At 44.9% G+C, this 17,500-nt stretch overlaps 2 protein-coding genes across 2 annotated transcripts in view; both read right to left on the reverse strand.

Annotated features, from left to right (window-relative positions):
• Positions 1–3,725, reverse strand: part of LOC105895792 (cAMP-specific 3',5'-cyclic phosphodiesterase 4B-like) — a 22,373-nt gene extending 18,648 nt beyond the window's left edge. The window contains exons 1-2 of the mRNA XM_031561936.2: positions 2,761–3,725; positions 1,236–1,735 (exon numbers count right to left, since the gene is read on the reverse strand). Coding sequence (XP_031417796.2) covers positions 1,236–1,277 — 42 coding nt within the window. The 5' untranslated portion in view covers positions 1,278–1,735; positions 2,761–3,725. The remainder of the gene's footprint in view (positions 1–1,235; positions 1,736–2,760) is intronic.
• A 112-nt stretch (positions 3,726–3,837) lies between these two features.
• cdc37 (cell division cycle 37 homolog (S. cerevisiae)) lies at positions 3,838–13,034 on the reverse strand. The gene is made up of 9 exons (XM_012822515.3): positions 12,698–13,034; positions 11,350–11,448; positions 10,320–10,502; positions 9,592–9,697; positions 8,026–8,141; positions 7,521–7,643; positions 6,652–6,834; positions 5,959–6,030; positions 3,838–5,434 (listed from the first exon to the last, which is right to left on the reverse strand). Exons 1-9 carry the CDS (start codon positions 12,803–12,805, stop codon positions 5,258–5,260), a joined length of 1,167 nt encoding a protein of 388 aa, XP_012677969.2. The 5' UTR covers positions 12,806–13,034; the 3' UTR covers positions 3,838–5,257.
• Between the last annotated feature and the right edge of the window lie 4,466 nt (positions 13,035–17,500).

Genomic DNA, 17,500 nt, shown 5'->3' on the forward strand with positions numbered 1-17,500 from the left:
CCGATAACCGACGTAGCTACTCTTATACACCGGGCCAGCAACATCCAACAACATCCAACAACTAACAAGGTTAGAATTTGCTGATATTTGTTGGAGTTTGTTGGTGCAGAGTGAACTGACCTTTCCAACCACTCCAATGGCCACGAGGCGCCTGCTTAGGTGGAGCAGTCTGGCCCTGGCAACATCAAGGTTATGGGTTCCAATCCCAGCGACTGCTGGGTGTATTAGAATATAGTTAGAATATACTCTTCGAACTAAAAAAAGTAATAATTGTCTCTGTTATAAAGAAACTGAAAGGTTCTGTTGAGATCCATCGGAGGAGGGGTGCTTTTGGATAACCTTTCTGCTTTTGGAGAACCTTTTTTGCGCGTTCCTCGTTTGTTGACCTTCCTGGCAGTTTCTAGCTGGTAAGACGTTTGTCTGCCCAGAACAAACCTTATGGAAATAAAGGGTCCTTACTCTCTGAAAGTTCTGAAGCAGAACTTTTAGGTTCTAAAGAACACACGAAGAATACCAACCAGAAAACCTTAGAGTGTACAGTCCTTACTCTCTGAAAGTTCTGAAGCAGAACTTATAGGTTCTAAAGAACACACGAAGAATACCAACCAGAAAACCTTAGAGTGTACAGTCCTTACTCTCTGAAAGTTCTGAAGCAGAACTTTTAGGTTCTAAAGAACACACGAAGAATACCAACCAGAAAACCTTAGAGTGTACAGTCCTTACTCTCTGAAAGTTCTGAAGCAGAACTTTTAGGTTCTAAAGAACACACGAAGAATACCAACCAGAAAACCTAAGAGTGTACAGTGATCCTAGTGGGCCAAATCTCTAAATATAGAATGCTTGTAAAGGGATCCACATTGTTATACGCCAGTAAAAGGCAAACATGCCAGTCATGCTTTTGTGAGAGCGTGTTTGTAGAGTATCGCATGGCATACTATTTTGTCGAATGTGCGTGTGTGTGTGTGTCTGTCTGTCTGTGCTACTGTGTTAGACGGTTTTTGTTTGGTCTGGTGTGTCAAGAGTATCTTTACTGACTGTGTGTGTGTGTGTGTGGGTGTTTGATGTGGATCTTGCACCTGTGTCTGAGCGTGTGTGTGTGTGTGTGTGTGTGTGTGTGTGTGTGTGTGTGTGTGTGTGCGTGTCTGAGCGTGTGTGTGTGTGTGTGTGTGTGTGTGTGTGTGTGTGTGCGTGTCTGAGCGTGTGTGTGTGTGTGTGTGTGTGTGTGTTTCCTCTACCTCTTCACCAGTCACAGTCAGCACGCTGCGGCTCTTCTTCATCCTGATTGGCTGGTTCTTGGCTCCGGAACGAACCGGAGCGGAACCCAGGCAGCAGAGCAGGTGGAGAGCCAGGTCAAACAGGGTCGCGCCAGGGTCAAACCGGGGTCAAACCGGGGTCACGCCGGCTCACACCTTCACCCCCATCTGCCTCTGTTACCCAGGTAACCTGGGAGCCAAAACTTCCACCAATCACAAGTGCGGCGCGGGGAAAAGAGCGTGTGGTTTCACTTCCTGGATGTGGATTGATCGCACCCGTTTCCCTTTGGTTAATAATCCCAGAGCCGATTGGTTATTCGATATCCAAACGCAAAGGCTGCCATCCCGCCTTGCTCTTCTTGTTGTGTGGACTTTACTGTAATCCAAGCTTTGATTGGTTGCCTGATCCAGAGGAGTTGGCAAAAGACACCATAATCCAAACTACTAGTTGATTCAGGTTTGGATGATGGATGATGCAAAACCTAAACACAGATGGAAAATGTGAATGTTAACATTAAAGGTGATTTCTTTTGACAAAAGTATGGGTTATATATGGAGCCTGTAGCTTACAACAATGGGCTAGCACAGACATAGAATTCCATTCTGTAAGACAAGCACACATCTATGTTGTAAATGTTTGACATTTATTGATTAACTATTTAAAAAACATTGTTATTCAATATTTCCGTTCAAGACTTGTATGTATGTGGAGAATGGGGAGTAAGTAAAGAAATGCGTGTGTGTGTGTGTGTGTGTGTGTGTGTGTGTGTGTGTGTGACAAACAACGTTCAACGTGTGTTTGCTGTAGCCTATCCGTTCCACACATGCATCAAGCTAACACACTCACACCGGTTCAACGCGAAAGGTGGCAGGCCTTTGCCGTGTGCTGTGCACAATCAACGAGTTTGATGACAGGCAAATCCAGGTCAAGTCATTTACAATCGTCACTACTCACCTGAATCTATTCTATTCAAGCGACCCCAGCTATGGGCCACTCGCAGGCCATCTGAATCCGATGTCCCCCTTTACCGACGATGAATAATAGTGTGTTCACATATATCAACAAATTACTAATCCAAAGGTTGGAACACACCCAGTGTGAAGCTTACAGGCACCTTCACATAAAGAGACAGATGAAAAAACAAAAACGGATGACAGACACACAATGAGAGAACCCTTCACTGGGGGAACAATTAAGTAATTGTTTTATAACGCAGTAACGCGTCAAAATATAGCAAGTCGCCATTCCTAACATACTGACACCAATACAACACAGCCGCACGGACCCTGACACGCAAGCACACAGGGGCATCGATGACATGCTACGTTCATGGAGGCTTCATACTCACTCTCCGTGCACATGACCGCAAAAGACACACATTCAACAGACGTTCAGCAGCGACCGATACACATCTGTTACAGCGCGCAACCTGTCACATTGATGATCTGACGCTAAACGCACTGACAGCGGGTGTGATAAAACACATACACATACATTGACACTCACCTTGATCCCCTCAAGATCAATGGATGGATAGATCGTGTCCCCCCTCTCTCGCACTCTTTCTCCTTCACTCGCTCCTTCTCTCTCTCTCTCTGCAGAGAACCAGTCTGTCAGGGCGGTAAGGAAGAGAAAAAAAATAGAAAAAACACACAAAGGCTTTGGGAATATCCGCTGCTCTGTGAGACTAGTGCGCCCCCCTCCCAATACGCTACTGCTATTCACCAGCCACCCCGCGCGCACACCACCCACTAACCAGCAGACACACACTATAGGCTACGCGCGCGCCGACTGTGGTGCATCACGCAGGCGGGAGGGGGGGTAGATTTTTGTGATACAGCATCCCAACCCCAAAACCCTGCCTGGAAGACGAACCTCGTCGCGCTTATACTAGTCTGATACGAGCGCAGTTATGGGAGGTATCCCACTCACAGTTGCGCATCTTGCCCACACTGGCCATATGCTGGTATAGCTTTCGCAGGTCTTGTTGGCCGGTGTGGGTAGCCGTGTTATACACAGATCCCATTATAAACGAGTGTTTATTTAAAAAACAGTGTCTTCCTTATTTGGTTAGTTTGTAGTTGACTACTAAAGCAATTTAGAAGGTTTTATATTCCAAAGCCAAATAACGTAATCTGCCACTAAAGCCTACTCTCTCCCAAGCACTACAGATAAGCGAATCTGGACTCAACCTTACCTACCACCTCTACATATATTTAATGTTACCAATTTAACGTTTGAAAAGCTTTCACAGCCCCAGTGTTTGCCATATATTGAACATAAGATGAATGTGATATTAAACCAATATTTATTCATTGCTCTGCACGGACACATAAATTCGTTAAGGATTTCCATTTACAAAAAGAATAGCTATTGAATCAGGGGTTATTGGTTATATCCAGACAATTCGAGGCCACAATGCAATCTGATCAGACTGATTAGCTGTCAGTAATCAATAACTGATTTGTTCGGAGACTGTCGCCTTGTGGCTAGGATAGGAACTCTGTATGTGTGTGTGTGTGTGTGAGCTCAGGTTGTGTGCAACGACAAAAATCACAAAAGAAATCACCAGGAATAGCAGTGTAGTTTTATACAGCAGAACCTTTACTGAGAGACAAACACACGAGTCTTGGTAAAAAGATGTGGGGTTGGGTGCAGGGTGAGGCCTAGGGGGTGTTAAAATGAGCCGGGGGGGTGGGGGGTAGTGGGTGACGGCCGTGAGGGGTCAAAGAGGTCATCTGCGAAACACATGGCCGAGTGTCAGTCTTGGTGATGAAGATGACGAAGGAGGGGTGAGGAAGGGCGAGGGCTTCACATTCACACCGTTATGCTTCTGTTTTCACCTCTCTCAGACAATCCAACCATCTTTGTGGCGCCAACGTGGCTGCAATGTGGACAGGTCACAGGTCACCTGCTTTGACATCATCGTTCAGGCACCCCTCGGAACTCAGCTCTTTTTTTAACCGACAGTGACAATCACAGTAATACAAAAAAAAAAAAACACAAAGAAAACCCTAATATACTTAAAAACTATAACAAAAGGGGAAAAAAAAGAAACTTAACTAGAAGAATAAACTGCAAATGGCATTGTGCACCTAAGGGAAGGGGAGACAGTGGGGTTAAGTGTGGGCTAAGGGGTAGAAGGATGTGTGTGTGTGTGTGTGTGTGGTGAAGGTGGGGCGGTGGTTTGGTAGGGAGTGCGGCATCAGCCATGCAGGACAAACAGGATTACGGGTCGAATGAGAGGGAGGGAGGGAGGGAGAGAGAAAATGAGACAGAGGGAAAGAGTGAGAGAGAGCGAGATAGAGAGAGAGAAAGAGAGAGAGAGCGTCTCCAAAAGCTGATAATCACATTTCCTCATCCTGCTTTAACGAGAGAAAAAAAATTGTGCCAATGCACTTCACTTTGCACCCTCGGCGATATCACCATAGATACAACAGTTTGATTAATACAGAACCTAGCATCGCATAAAGGTGGAGCAGCGCTAACGACACCTACAAAACCGCCACTACGCCTGAGAATGGTCTGTTTCTATCAACACTCAATCTGCACCAGTTCATCACTGGGAGAGTAACTCATAAGTTAAAGTCTGCACTTAGCATAGCTGAAGCCTTGTAGAACTGGACACATTTAAGCTTAGCTACAGTGAATCATCTTGAGGCCTATATAATTAAGCCGTGTTCGGCACAAACTCATAACGCCTATGGTCAACCAATGCTCCATCTCAATTTGACTGGTTTACATTGGGAGCATTTCGCGAGGTCAGAGGTCAGAGCGATGAGGGCTGCCCTCTGACTGACCACTGCACCAGTGGCATTTTCAAATCATAACTTAGCTTTTTTTAATAATACAGGACAAGGAAGTGTGGGGAGAAGGAGAGCACTCTGGGAAATGTAGTTTTGGTTTGAACTAGGGGTAAAGGGATGCGATTGAAGGGGGGGGGGGGTTGGAAAGAGGATGGGGGTGATGGGGAGGGGGATTGGGTGTCGGAGGGTTTCAGAAGTCAAAGTAATTTCTCCTCTTTCTCTTCTCCTGCCGTTTCTTTCTTCAGTTCCTCGTACTTTGGCTCGTCGTCTTTGTCGTCGTCCTCCTTGTCGTCGTCATCGACGCCGAGGTCCACCCGCGAGTTGGGCACCCAGAGCCCGGAGTCAATGCAGCGCTTCATGTGGTACTTGGCCTCCTGAGAGAGAGAGAGAGGGAGAGAGAGAGAAAATGAAGAAGTGATCCAAGAAGGGAAAAAAACGAGACATTTGGAAAACAGTCAATTCTGAGACATTTTCTTTAGTCTCTGTTTTCTCCCACTGGCTCTTACCATCCTAACACACACACACACACACAGGCTCTTCCTATTCTTACACACACACACACACACACACACACACACACACACACACACACACACACACACACACACACACACACACACACACACACACTCTTCCTATTCTTACACACACACACACACACACACACACACACACACACACACACACACACAGCCTTTTACCATCCTAACAGAAAAGACTCAGTGGGGGAAACAGACCAGGCGATCAATATGCCAGGCATGACATAACCTAATCTGACTGTATATACAGAAACACACACACACACACACACACACACACACACACACACACACACACACACACACACACACACACACACACACACACACACACACACAAACAAACAACACACACTGACCGTTGGGTCCATTTTGCTGATAGCATCCTGCAACAACTGGATATCCTTCTCGTCAAAGCACTTCTGCATCTCCTGTTGACAGGATATGACATCATACATGAACGCAGAGAGAATCACAGGCGAATCGAAGAAGAAAAGTTATTGGCAACCAGCATGAATTGTGATCCGGTCATTCTTTAATTTATATAGAATCAAAGCTAAAGAAATTGTGATCTGGTCATTTTTTTATTGATTTAGAATAAAAGTGACATAAATTATGCCGAAGGGTAAAAAGTATTTGAAATTCTATTCCTCAAGAATCTGGAGAATTCTTGGTGATTGCTACAGTTAGTGTTGGAGAGTGTACGACTGTGTGCTTGTGCGTTTGCGTTTGTTTCTGTGTGTGTGTGTGTGTGTGTGTGTGTGTGTGTGTGTGTGTGTGTGTGTGTGTGTGTGTGTGTGTGTGTGTGTGACCGCAGGCAAGAATAGGTAAGAGTGTATGTGCCAAAGGGGGTGTAAGTGTGCATATGTGTATATGAGAACATGTGAGTGTACGTGTGTCTTGACCGTACAGTGGGAAGGAATAGGTAAGAGTGTAAGTGACAAAAGGTGTTAAAGAGTGTGAGTATGAGAGCGTGTGTGTGTGTGTGTGTGTGTGTGTGTGTGTGAGTATGAGAGCGTGTGTGTGTGTGTGTGTGTGTGTCTGGACCGTACCACGGGCAGGGTCTCGTACACCTCCACCGGGTCCACTCCTCCTGGGCCCAGTCTCTTCTGCTTCTCCTCCTCCTCGTACTCCTTCATGGCCTTCTCGATGCGGATCTTGGCCCGCCCACGCACACGCTCCTTAAACGACTCCAGCTCGTCGTTAAAGGCGTCCTGGTACTGCTGGTCTGCAGTCTAGAGAGAGAGAGAGAGAGAGAAAGACAAACACACGACTCAACTATGAGAGAGGTGACATGATAGAGATGATGTCATGACAGGGGCAGCAGCTTAGATGCTTAGAACGCTGGGAGCATCCATCATGGTGGCCTCCCTTCCCTCATGGCGGCCTCCCTTCCCTCATGGTTGAGGCTGCTAGTTTGAGCCTTGCTTCTCACAGCACAGGTTACACATGAGGCCAATTGCTTGCACTGTATCAGACTTTTAGGTCGCTTTTATCTCATCTATTATTTATTTTTAAAGCGTTTATCAAATTTCTGCCTGTGATTTCTTCCTTACTTTTATGTTTAGGGTGCCGTCTCGAAAGAGTTTCTCACTTTAAAACAGCAACCTCTATTTCACGACACTTTTAGGAATGTGGACGTGTGCATTCAGCGGTAGTTAAGATATCAATACTATTATTTGTTATTATTAATGTTGCTATATGTATTATTTGTAGTAGTGATGTTATTATTACGATTTCCTATTACTGTGACAATATCAACTTTCGCTACTATTGGAATTCAAAATGTTATATAGCTATATACAAAAAAAATATATGACGAGTCCCTCAGCGTAAATTAAGAGGTATTTTAAGGTTTAAGATGAATACAGGTACATTTGAAAGATTGTTATGGGCTGTGTGTGTTTCGAAGCCCCCTGACCTTGATCTTGCTGAAGAACTGGCGGAAGCAGCCGCGGGGGTCGACCTTGAGGCTCTTGGCCAGCTCCAGGATGAACTGCATGACGATGGTCTGGTGGGCCACCTGCTCCATCAACGAGTGTTTCTGTAGCAGGGAAGGAGAGAGAGAGAGAGAGAGAGAGAGAGAGAGAGAGAGAGAGAGAGAGAGAGAGAGAGAGAGAGAGAGAGAGGGAGGTCAAGTCACAGGTCTCACACACACAAACACCCACACACCAGACAGACAGACAAACAGATAATGTATGTGTAGTGAGTGTAGGAGGGAGAGGCTGCAGGTGCACATAGGCATCAAAGAGGGTGAGGTCAGTAAGACAACATACATATTTGCCCACACACACTCTCACTCACACACACACACACACACACACACACACACGTAGTGGTGAAAGTTGCAACGACGGACCAAACTGGTCAACCACACACATCAGTCACACAAGTACGGGGAACATCGGCGTCTGAATCAGCCTCACCTCCTCCACCTCCAGGTCGATGCACATGATCACCAGGTAGTTGGCAGTCTCCTCACACACCAGGTGGGAGTTATCCGACAGGTACTTCTGGCTGTCATCCCAGCGCCGGAGCATACCTGTGCGGGGAAGAGAAAGTGGGGAGGAAATGATATTTAGTGAATGCTTTAAATCTAACGCTTTATAAGGTTTTTAACCTGGGATGCTGAAGGTACACAATATACAGGCCTTAGAGCAGTAATGAGGAGTTCTGTTCCAAAACTAGCAAGCTAGTAGGGCTGCTCGATTATGGAAAAAATCATAATCACGATTATTTTGGTCAATATTGAAATCACGATTATTCAAACGATTAATTTTGAGTTTGAAAACATGATGCATTTATTTACTGAGAACTTTGAAATTTCCCCTTAAAAATTGTATTTGTTGTGTACACTGTATGCGTTGGAATGCGTTGATCCGTCAAGGTTGACGGGTCCCCATTCAAAGTGAATGATAGGTAGCTCAGACACCTCGCAAATCCACTCAGACATATTTTTGAGTTACAATAATGGGGTTTTTACATTGTAAAGTGTCTATTTCTCAGTAACTTTATAAAAATATAAGCAAAAAAAAGTAAAACAAACTACTTTTAGGTACAAATACGACTATCTACGGAGTTTGGTCCGCCATCTTTTTTTTGCTTCGCGCTCTTGAGCCGTGACCATAAACGTGATCTGATTGGCTAGAGCCTGTGCTGTCGTATATGCATGAACCTCTGTGCAATTGGCTGTCAATGGTCGATGCTGCTGATTGGCGGCTCACTGGCATGTCCCGCCTCCTGCCAGTGGCATATACTTCCTGATGCCACATGCCAGTTAAATATTTTACTCCCTCTCGCCGCGTTGAATGCTTTTGGGGAAGGACTGAATTGCGCAAATAAATCGTTTCAATTCGATTATATGAGTTTGGAGATCGTTTCACCCAAAAATTGAAATCGCGATCAAAATTCGATTAATTGCACAGCCCTACAAGCTAGCTACCTAAAAGGCATGCAGAAACCTTGCAAACACCACCAACAGCCCAGTTGACACTGATAGAAGCTTTCCAACACACTAACTGGTGTCTTTTGGCAGTATAGCTGGCAATGTCATGCTGTGAAAGCTTTTATTCCATTTTTGCAGGGTGTTCCAGCCCGGTACAAAAAAACTATTATCCTGGATGGCTAGTGGGGAAGACACAGGTGTTTATCTGTCCTTCACATGACCATATGCTATCAAAATGAATTTGAGTATGGTACCAAAACTAGTTGCCTATAAAACCATACCTCAAAAAGTGTCAAATTGTTGTTACTTTAAATCCTCTACACTGATCGTGGCGGCCCGGAATGTCAATGTCATAATGGGACAAAGCAAAGCCAGAACTGGCTAAACACAAAGTACAATGATTATTAGGGCACAACAACAAGTGATGTGAACTAACAGCACTGAAGCTGAATCGACACCCAAGAACTCTCGCTCGTGTGTAGTTAGTATGGAGTCGCGTTGCCACGTTGACACCTTGACCGGAAGCAAGGCCGTTGGCTCCACCCACCGAAGTGTTTGATCTGTTTCTCGTTCTTCTCCACGAAGGTCTTGTGCTTCTCCTCCTTCTCCTCCTCCGTCTGGTCCTTTAATTCGGGGAGGACGTTCACCACACTCTGGTTGAGGTGAGGTGGGGGGAGAGGGGGAGAAAGGGAGAAAAACGTGTGAATGTGAAAGACTGTGAAAGAATGTGAATGAATGTAAAGTGTGTAAAAAATATGGACCAGACAATGAGAAATACAGTCAAGAGAGAGAGAGAGAGAGAGACTATGGAATACTCAATAGTCTGAAAACTGTGTGCGCACATTTTCCACGTTTTTGCCATCACTTTGTCATTGTGTATGTATGGTTGTTGTTTTTTCTTGGTATACCTTTGCATGGGATCTTGCGAGCTAAGAGAGAGTATGAGAGTGTGTGTGTGTGCGCGCACGAGTGTCTGTGTGTGTATTATATGTGTGCGTGCATGTTTGTGTATTATATGTGTGTGTGTGTATTATATTTGTGTGTGCGTGTGTGTATTATATATGTTCGTGTGTATTATATATGTGTGCGTGTGTGTATTATATATGTGTGCGTGTGTGTATTATATGTGCGTGTGTGTATTATATGTGTGCGTGTGTATTATATGTGTACGTGTGTATATGTTTGCGTGTGTGTATATGTGTGTGTGCGTATATGTGTGTGTGCGTATATATGTGTGTGTGTGTGCGTATATGTGTGTGCGTGTGTGTGTCCCACCTTGCTGAACCCTTCCTTGCAGAGTGTGTCCACGTTCCAGGGCTGCTTCTTCTCCTCGCGCCGGTACTCGTCCACCTTCTTCTCCCAGGAGCGCTCCTCCTTCCTGGCCTGCTTCTCCTCCGCCTGGGCCTTGGCCAGGTCCGCCTTGGCCTCATCCGTGGTCGCGCCCTCCAGCTCACGGACCTGCCAGAGGTCACACGTTGTTTTTTTTTTTTTTACAAGTTGTTTCTCTTTTTCTTGTTGTCAAGGAAGTGTAAGCTAAACAAAGCTAAAAGACACAATTCATTAAAAAGATGCAGTCCGTGGTTTTTGTTGTGAAAAAAAAAAAAATCAAAATGTTTCGAGAGCGCCGCCTTGCCCCTCGTCCGTGATTTCGCCCCTCCAGTCAGACATCTTTTTCAATAAGTTGCTTTCTCTTGTGGTTGAAAGAGTGTAAGCTAAAAGACACAATTCATTAAAGGTACAGTCTATGTTTTTTGTTGGGTGCTTCTAGAGCTACAACAATGACATTATCTAAGTTATAATGGCTGACAGTTCTTCATGTCTTCTGTGCAGGTTGAGGTGCTGTTTATGCATTTGTTGACAAAATTGTTGACAGCTACACTCCAATTAAAGGCTCAAACAGACACACAAAGTGTGTATAGCACGACCTGTACAGTGGACAGCAATACTGGGGGACACTGTTCATCATGCCTTCAGAGTTACATCGCATTACACCCTTTCAGTGCACCTAAAGGAATGCTGTCGATTGAGTAATGTATCGCTCAGTTCGGGCCACTTCGCTTGTTTCTCATTTACAGAGCCAAGACTGTGTATGACGGCGGTTTTTTTTTTTTAATAGCGCCAACAAAAAACGGACAACTACAGGACCACGAGGAGAACTTTGCAGAAGTCTGACTATTGGTTTATAAATCAAGGGCTGTACTTTTAACCACAATGGATCAGCTAATTTTCCATTTTGTGCTCTAGAGTTGATTGCCATTTACGTCCTGCAGTGTGCCGTGGCTAATGCTAGCCACCGTGGCGTTACCTTTTTCTGGGCCTCCGTCAGTTTCTTCTTGCTCTCCGCCAGACTCTTCTCCAGCTCTTCCCCCTGCTTCTGGAAGGCCTCCTGCCGTTCCACTCGCGCCTGAGGAGTTTGAGGGGGGGGGGGGGGGGGGGGTTGAGCAGAGATGCATTTAATGATTTTGGAATGTGAGAGGGGTCATACATACAGGTAAATGGCCAAGATGTGCATCTGGATTTTTTTTTTTTACTAATTCTTGGGCCGAGGGTTTGAGTTTATCAGCTCATTTGAAACACAGCAGGAACCATTCAGGAGGTCCTGCGTTATGAGCTTTCATTTTGGTGGGGTAAAGCTACATTGCTGCATTTTCTCAGAAAATATAGCCAAGTGGAACCTGGAAACACTCCACACCTGAACCACTGACTCAAGCCAAAAGTGCTGGTTAAGATTTGACTTTGTGCAGCTAGCCAAATAAGCCACCACTCTTGTCGCAAGGTCAGTCTGTCAGCTCAAAACACTGCACCAAGTTGAGTCATATCTATCAAACAAGGGAATGGTGTCCTCTCTCTCTCTCTCTCTCTGAGTTAGCTAGGCTACACCTCAGACGGGCCTGCTTTATGCTCTAACTGTTCATACAAGCGCAATGATGTCACCCTGGCAATGGTCCATGTTAACATCAGCAACACTAAAAACGTGTCTGTTCAACATCAGTTTGAGTTTTTAGTCGTCGTTGTTAAGCAACGGGCATTGCAGAGGAAACGAATAGCCTTGACTGCTGACACCTGCATTACAGACGAGTGATGGATGCCATCGATTGATCTAGAGTCTCCAAGGATTAAAGCATCTATCCTGAGGAGTCGTACCGTTAGCAAATGAAAGACCCATGACACCGGTGGACGAATTTGTCAAGATGGTTAACTTACACCACATCTGCAATGTTGACAACCTACTTCATCCCCCTAACACTCCACACACCCATTTCAGCTCGCCCCTTCTGTGGACATTAACGTTAGCCAAGGAGGAAATATGAGAGAGGAGAAGAAAACTAGCGCTAGCTTCATCGTAGACAGTACAGAAATATTGCGCTGAACAGACGTTAGGCCCTGGATATATCTGACTGAAAATGAATCATCTTATACACAGAAAGCTGATACTTCACTCAAGCAAGGACAACTTCTCAGCCGTTTTTTTGTCTCGAGGCAGGAAAACAACACAGCTGAATAGCCAGGTAGCTAGTTAGCAAGCTAGTGTTAGCGACAGTTTGCTAACTTGTCAGCTGTACAATTCTGCCACAATATCACGCGGTTGCTTGCATAAACACGGCTATGAACAGTATGTTGGAATGACGAAAACAAATAGAATATTGAATAACCTGGTGTCTCCATCTAAAAAGACTTGGCGTGTCGATGTTAGGGTGTGTATCGTCTTCATCGTCTGACACCTCGATGTGGTCCCACACGCTGTAGTCAATGGTCGTCATGCTGATGGTCTTATAGTTCTGCGTGCTACTACGAGCCCAGACGCTTTAAACTCGAAAAGCACGATACGAATTGTAAAATACGCTATACCCTCTTTAGAAATGATGTACGTTTTCTGAAAGGAAACCAAGAAGCCACGGCAGTACGAAAAAGTACGACCAACGTTTCTAGGCTCCACAAGTCTTTTCTGGAAATCTCCTTTGCTTCCGTTTGAAGACGTAATAATCGTGCGACTCTTCTGCCAGTTAGGTCACTCCGACGAGTCGCTACCATGGTGGCTACTAACTGGATTCAAAGCAAGTTCAGTTGATCACATTTGAAGGTGTTGCTGTAATGTTTAATATATTTTAAGAAAGCCGAATTAATATGATTATAATATGACTACATCTGACTCCCTTCAAAGTCAGAAGATGTCAACAAAGAAGATGGTCCATCATTTGGCGAATGCTGAAATTTGTGTTTGCCACAAGAGGTCGATAAAGACCTCTACATAGGCTCAATAGAAAAAGTGCAGTCCATTTGCCCTGTTCTTGCACACATGGTGCAGAATTAAGCTAGGCGAGCCGGCGTAGGTAGCCTATAAATTGAGGTTTCTCCCAAAACAAAACACTGGAGAGAGTAAGTAGCCTACTCGAGGAAGGAAACACTAGCATTCGGTTACTAAGACATTTTTCTTTCACTTTACTTTCAGTTTTTTTTTTTTATTCCCCAAAAATATGTCAATGAAACTGCATCAAGGCTATATTCAAAACACACACAAACAAAAACATATCCGCAAACAGATCCTTTACAAGAAGGTTCATGTTCCCTTTGACGGTTGTTTTAACAAATCCCAGTAGACCCTTAGTACCAGCTTTTTTAAATCTGTCATTCACCTCATAACGACAAATCTGCTTGAAATCATACATCATTACAGACTGGCACATTTCCTAACTCCCTGAAAACAGCTGTTGTAAAACCCCTACTGAAAAAGAATAACCTGGATGCCTCCACATTAAACAACTACAGGCCCATATCCAATTTACCATTCATAGGCAAAATTATTGAAAAAAATGTCTTTAATCAGCTAACCACATTTTTGACACTGAATAACTGCCTTGATGACTTTCAGTCAGGTTTTCGTGCTAATCACAGCACTGAAACAGCTCTTGTTAAAGTTATAAATGACATACGCCTAAATACAGATGCAGCACTGAAGCAGAACTCAGCCACTATGCGGTTCACCTCTGGAACCAACTTCCAGAAGACATTAAAAACGCTCCAACTACTTTCAGTTTTAAATCTAGACTAAAGACCAAACTTTTCTCAGATGCCTTCTGCTAACTGGCAATGAACAGTTCATTTGAAGCATTATTGCTTACTGTAGTAGACTAGTGATTTTTATTATTCTTTTTATGCTTTTATTTCCTATATTTTACTGTTTTTATGCCTTAATGTTCTCATGCTTTTATTTCCTATAATTTACTGTTTTTATGATCATGTACTGAACTTTTGCTTTTATTTATGTGAAGCACATTGTATTGCCATTGTGTATTTATGTATGTGAAGCACATTGTTGTGTATTTATGTGAAGCACATTGAATTACCACAGTGTATGAATTGTGCTATATAAATAAACTTGCCTTGCCTTAGTAATTCTGGTTCAACCTGAATAGCCAACTTAATATCAGAGGAATGTTTTCCTCCCTTTCGCCCTCCCTCATACATTCTCCTTTCCTCCCTCCCTCTCTCTCTCCCTCAAACTCTCCTTTTTCCCTCCCTCTCGCTGATACATTTGCAAGAATAGTTCATGTTCCCTTTGATGGTGGTATTAACAAATCCCAGTAGACCCATCGTAATTCTGGTTCAACCTGAATAGCCAACTTAATATCAGAGGAATGTTTGTTATTGCAAGTACTGTTGTGAATGAGATTTGGATATTCTTGAGTATATTCGTGATGTTTAGTATAGGTCATCCATTCAATATGTCTGTTTAGGGAAGGAGCAACAAGGTCACAAAAGTACATCCTTATTTCTTTATTAATAATAATATAGTGTTATACATCAGGAACGGAGCTTCTCTCTCTCTCTCTCTCTCTCTCCCTCATACACTCTCCTTTCCTCTCTCTCTCTCCCTCACACACTCTCCTTTTCTCTCTCTCTGCCTCACACACTCTCCTTTTCTCTCTCTCTCCCTCATACACTCTCCTTTCCTCTCTCTCTCTCTCCCTCACACACTCTCCTTTTCTCCTTTTCTCTCTCTCTCCCTCACACACTCTCCTTTTCTCTCTCTCTCCCTCACACACTCTCCTTTCCTCTCTCTCTCTCTCTCCCTCATACACTCTCTCTCCCTCATATACTCTCCTTTCCTCCCTCTCTCTCTCTCTATACTAAATTGGTATATATATATATCAACGTTCAGATGGATTCAGATATACAGTATGCTATATCCATCCCTCTGTGATAAGCTAACGACAGCCATGGCCCCGCTTACTGTTAGGTCAAACAACAGCTCAACGTGGAGAGGACTTCTGTGGTGGCTCATGGGAGACTGTTAAGCACCACTGGAGAGTTTTCCAGCCACATGTGTACTCACAAACCCAAGGGAAAACAGTGTGTTGCCTTGTATTGTGTTCAGTGGAGTGAGGTGGGGACAGCCTAAAGGGAGGTCTCCTCAACACCACCCTTTCTTTCTTGTCTTATCCTGTAATTGTACCCCTTTGTCTCAATCTCGTACCTCCCAGGAAAGATTTGATTGTGCATAGTTTTTACTTCAATTCACTAGTATGCTGTGCCACTTGAAAGGTGGATACTTGTGGTTTCAGTTTGTGTGTGTGTGTGTGTGTGTGTGTGTCTCCTGTCTGTGCATGTACACGTGTGTTACAGTCTCTATGCAGTACACAGTCACTTGCATGCTATTTCTTCTGTGTGTGTGTGTCTGTGTGTCTGTGTGTGTGTCAGTGCGTGCGTGTGTGAGTGTGTGTCAGTGTGTGTCTGTGTGTGTGTCTGTGTTTGTGTGTATGAGTGTGTGTGAGTGTTTGTGTGTGTGTGTGACAGTGCGTGCATGTGTGTAAGTGTGTGTCTGTGTGTGTGTGTGTGTGTGTGTGTGTGTGTCAGTGCGTGCGTGTGTGAGTGTGTGTAAGTGTGTGTCTATGTGTGTGTCTGTGTGTGTGTGTGTGTGTGTGTGTGTGTGTGTGAGTGTGTGTGTGAGTGTGTGTAAGTGTGTGTCTGTGTGTGTGTGTGTGTGTGTGTGTGTGAGTGTGTGTGTGTGTGTGTGTGTGTGTGTGTGTGTGTGTGTGTGTGTGTGTGTAAGTGTGTGTGTGTGTGTGTGCTCCCGTCTCCTATGAGGACCCACTAATGTGTTGGAGTGGTGTCAATGTGGTTCCCCTGCCTGACTTCTCCAGGGGGTCAACTGGGGGTCATGTTCTATGACCAGGAGGGAGCCAGCCAGCGGCTGCCATATGCCCCCACATGCCCCCTCATTGACCCTCTACCATCCCAGAGGTGTCTGGAACGAGGAGGATCTCACGGACGTCCCCACTGAGGCAGTTAGAGGGTCAATAGGCTTTGGAAAGGAAGGTAACATGCATGCCGGAATCCGTAGACACGCCTCTCTCAAGTTCCGCTCTACAGTTTACCCTCACACGTTTCACCTCCTCCTGAGTTTCTCCTCCTCTATTGTGTTTCACCTCCTCTCATGTGTTTCTCCTCCTCTCCTGAGTTTCTCCTCCTCTCCTGAGTTTCTCCTCCTCTCGGGGGATAGTCGGTAGGTTCTGCACCTGCTACTATTTCAAAATAAGTCTGTGCTGTTTGCTCTTCCACGAAGGGAACTTACAAGCTACGACCAAACTCGTGCATAGCTCACATTTATCTGTAATCTGCACTCAAACAAGTGGACTCCTCCCCAGACACCACATGGCAACCGAACTACTCCCACATGCCAACAGAACTACTCCCACATGCCCCCCTCACACCCTGCCTTGAAGGATCAGCCTGCTCCTGAATCTCACAAGAAGGGGCTGCTAGAATAAACAGCTACCCAAACCAAAGGAACACAGTGTGTTCAAAGACCTCATTTACTTTAGATCACGGCTAGAATCACTGATCGGGACACACAGCAGTGCCACGCGGAGTAGTGCCACACCTACTGTGTCCAGACGAGCCGCCGCGTGGGTTAAAATGACGCCAGACATTTCAACATCGACACGCATCACGGTGGAATTAAACTAGGCTCCCCTGGGAGTAAACAGAAGAGCCTAAGAGCACTTCACTCCCACACTCAAGCTCACTTACAATTTGTGAAGTTCAAAACACAGCAGTGAGCAAAACTTTGGACACCAAAGGGGTGTGGGTGTGTGCGGTAAATGGGGACCCTCCCCAACAGCTCTGCCAGAAAGCATTCACTCCCCTCCCTAGATGTAAATATCAGATTTATATATAATCAACGCTTTCCCGGAAAAGGGAAGTCAAAAGGACAAATGCGATCATAAGCACGGGAAGGAAACCCTTTGTGATTCTATTATCTCTGTGACAACAATGCCGGTGTATTTCCTGGTGTTTGTCATTTCCCATTGTATGTCAAATGTGGGTGTACATCCCATCCCCTCACCTGCCGTTGACCTGCTCCGTGTCGAAGCTGTCCCTGTAGAGCGCGGCCCAGGGGCCCAGGTGTGTGTGTGTGTGTGTGTGTGTGTGTGTGTGTGTGTATGTGTGTGTGT

This window comes from Clupea harengus, chromosome 24, assembly GCF_900700415.2.
Source record: "Clupea harengus chromosome 24, Ch_v2.0.2, whole genome shotgun sequence".
Lineage (NCBI taxonomy): Eukaryota > Metazoa > Chordata > Actinopteri > Clupeiformes > Clupeidae > Clupea > Clupea harengus.

Excerpts from the sequence above, each read along its gene's own strand:
- cdc37 (XM_012822515.3), bottom strand. The coding sequence starts at position 12,805 with ATGACGACCATTGACTACAGCGTGTGGGACCACATCGAGGTGTCAGAC. Across the intron at positions 10,503-11,349 it reads TGACGGAGGCCCAGAAAAAG|GTCCGTGAGCTGGAGGGCGC; the intron begins GTAACGCCACGG and ends GACCTCTGGCAG. Across the intron at positions 7,644-8,025 it reads TCGACCTGGAGGTGGAGGAG|AAACACTCGTTGATGGAGCA; the intron begins GTGAGGCTGATT and ends TCCCTGCTACAG.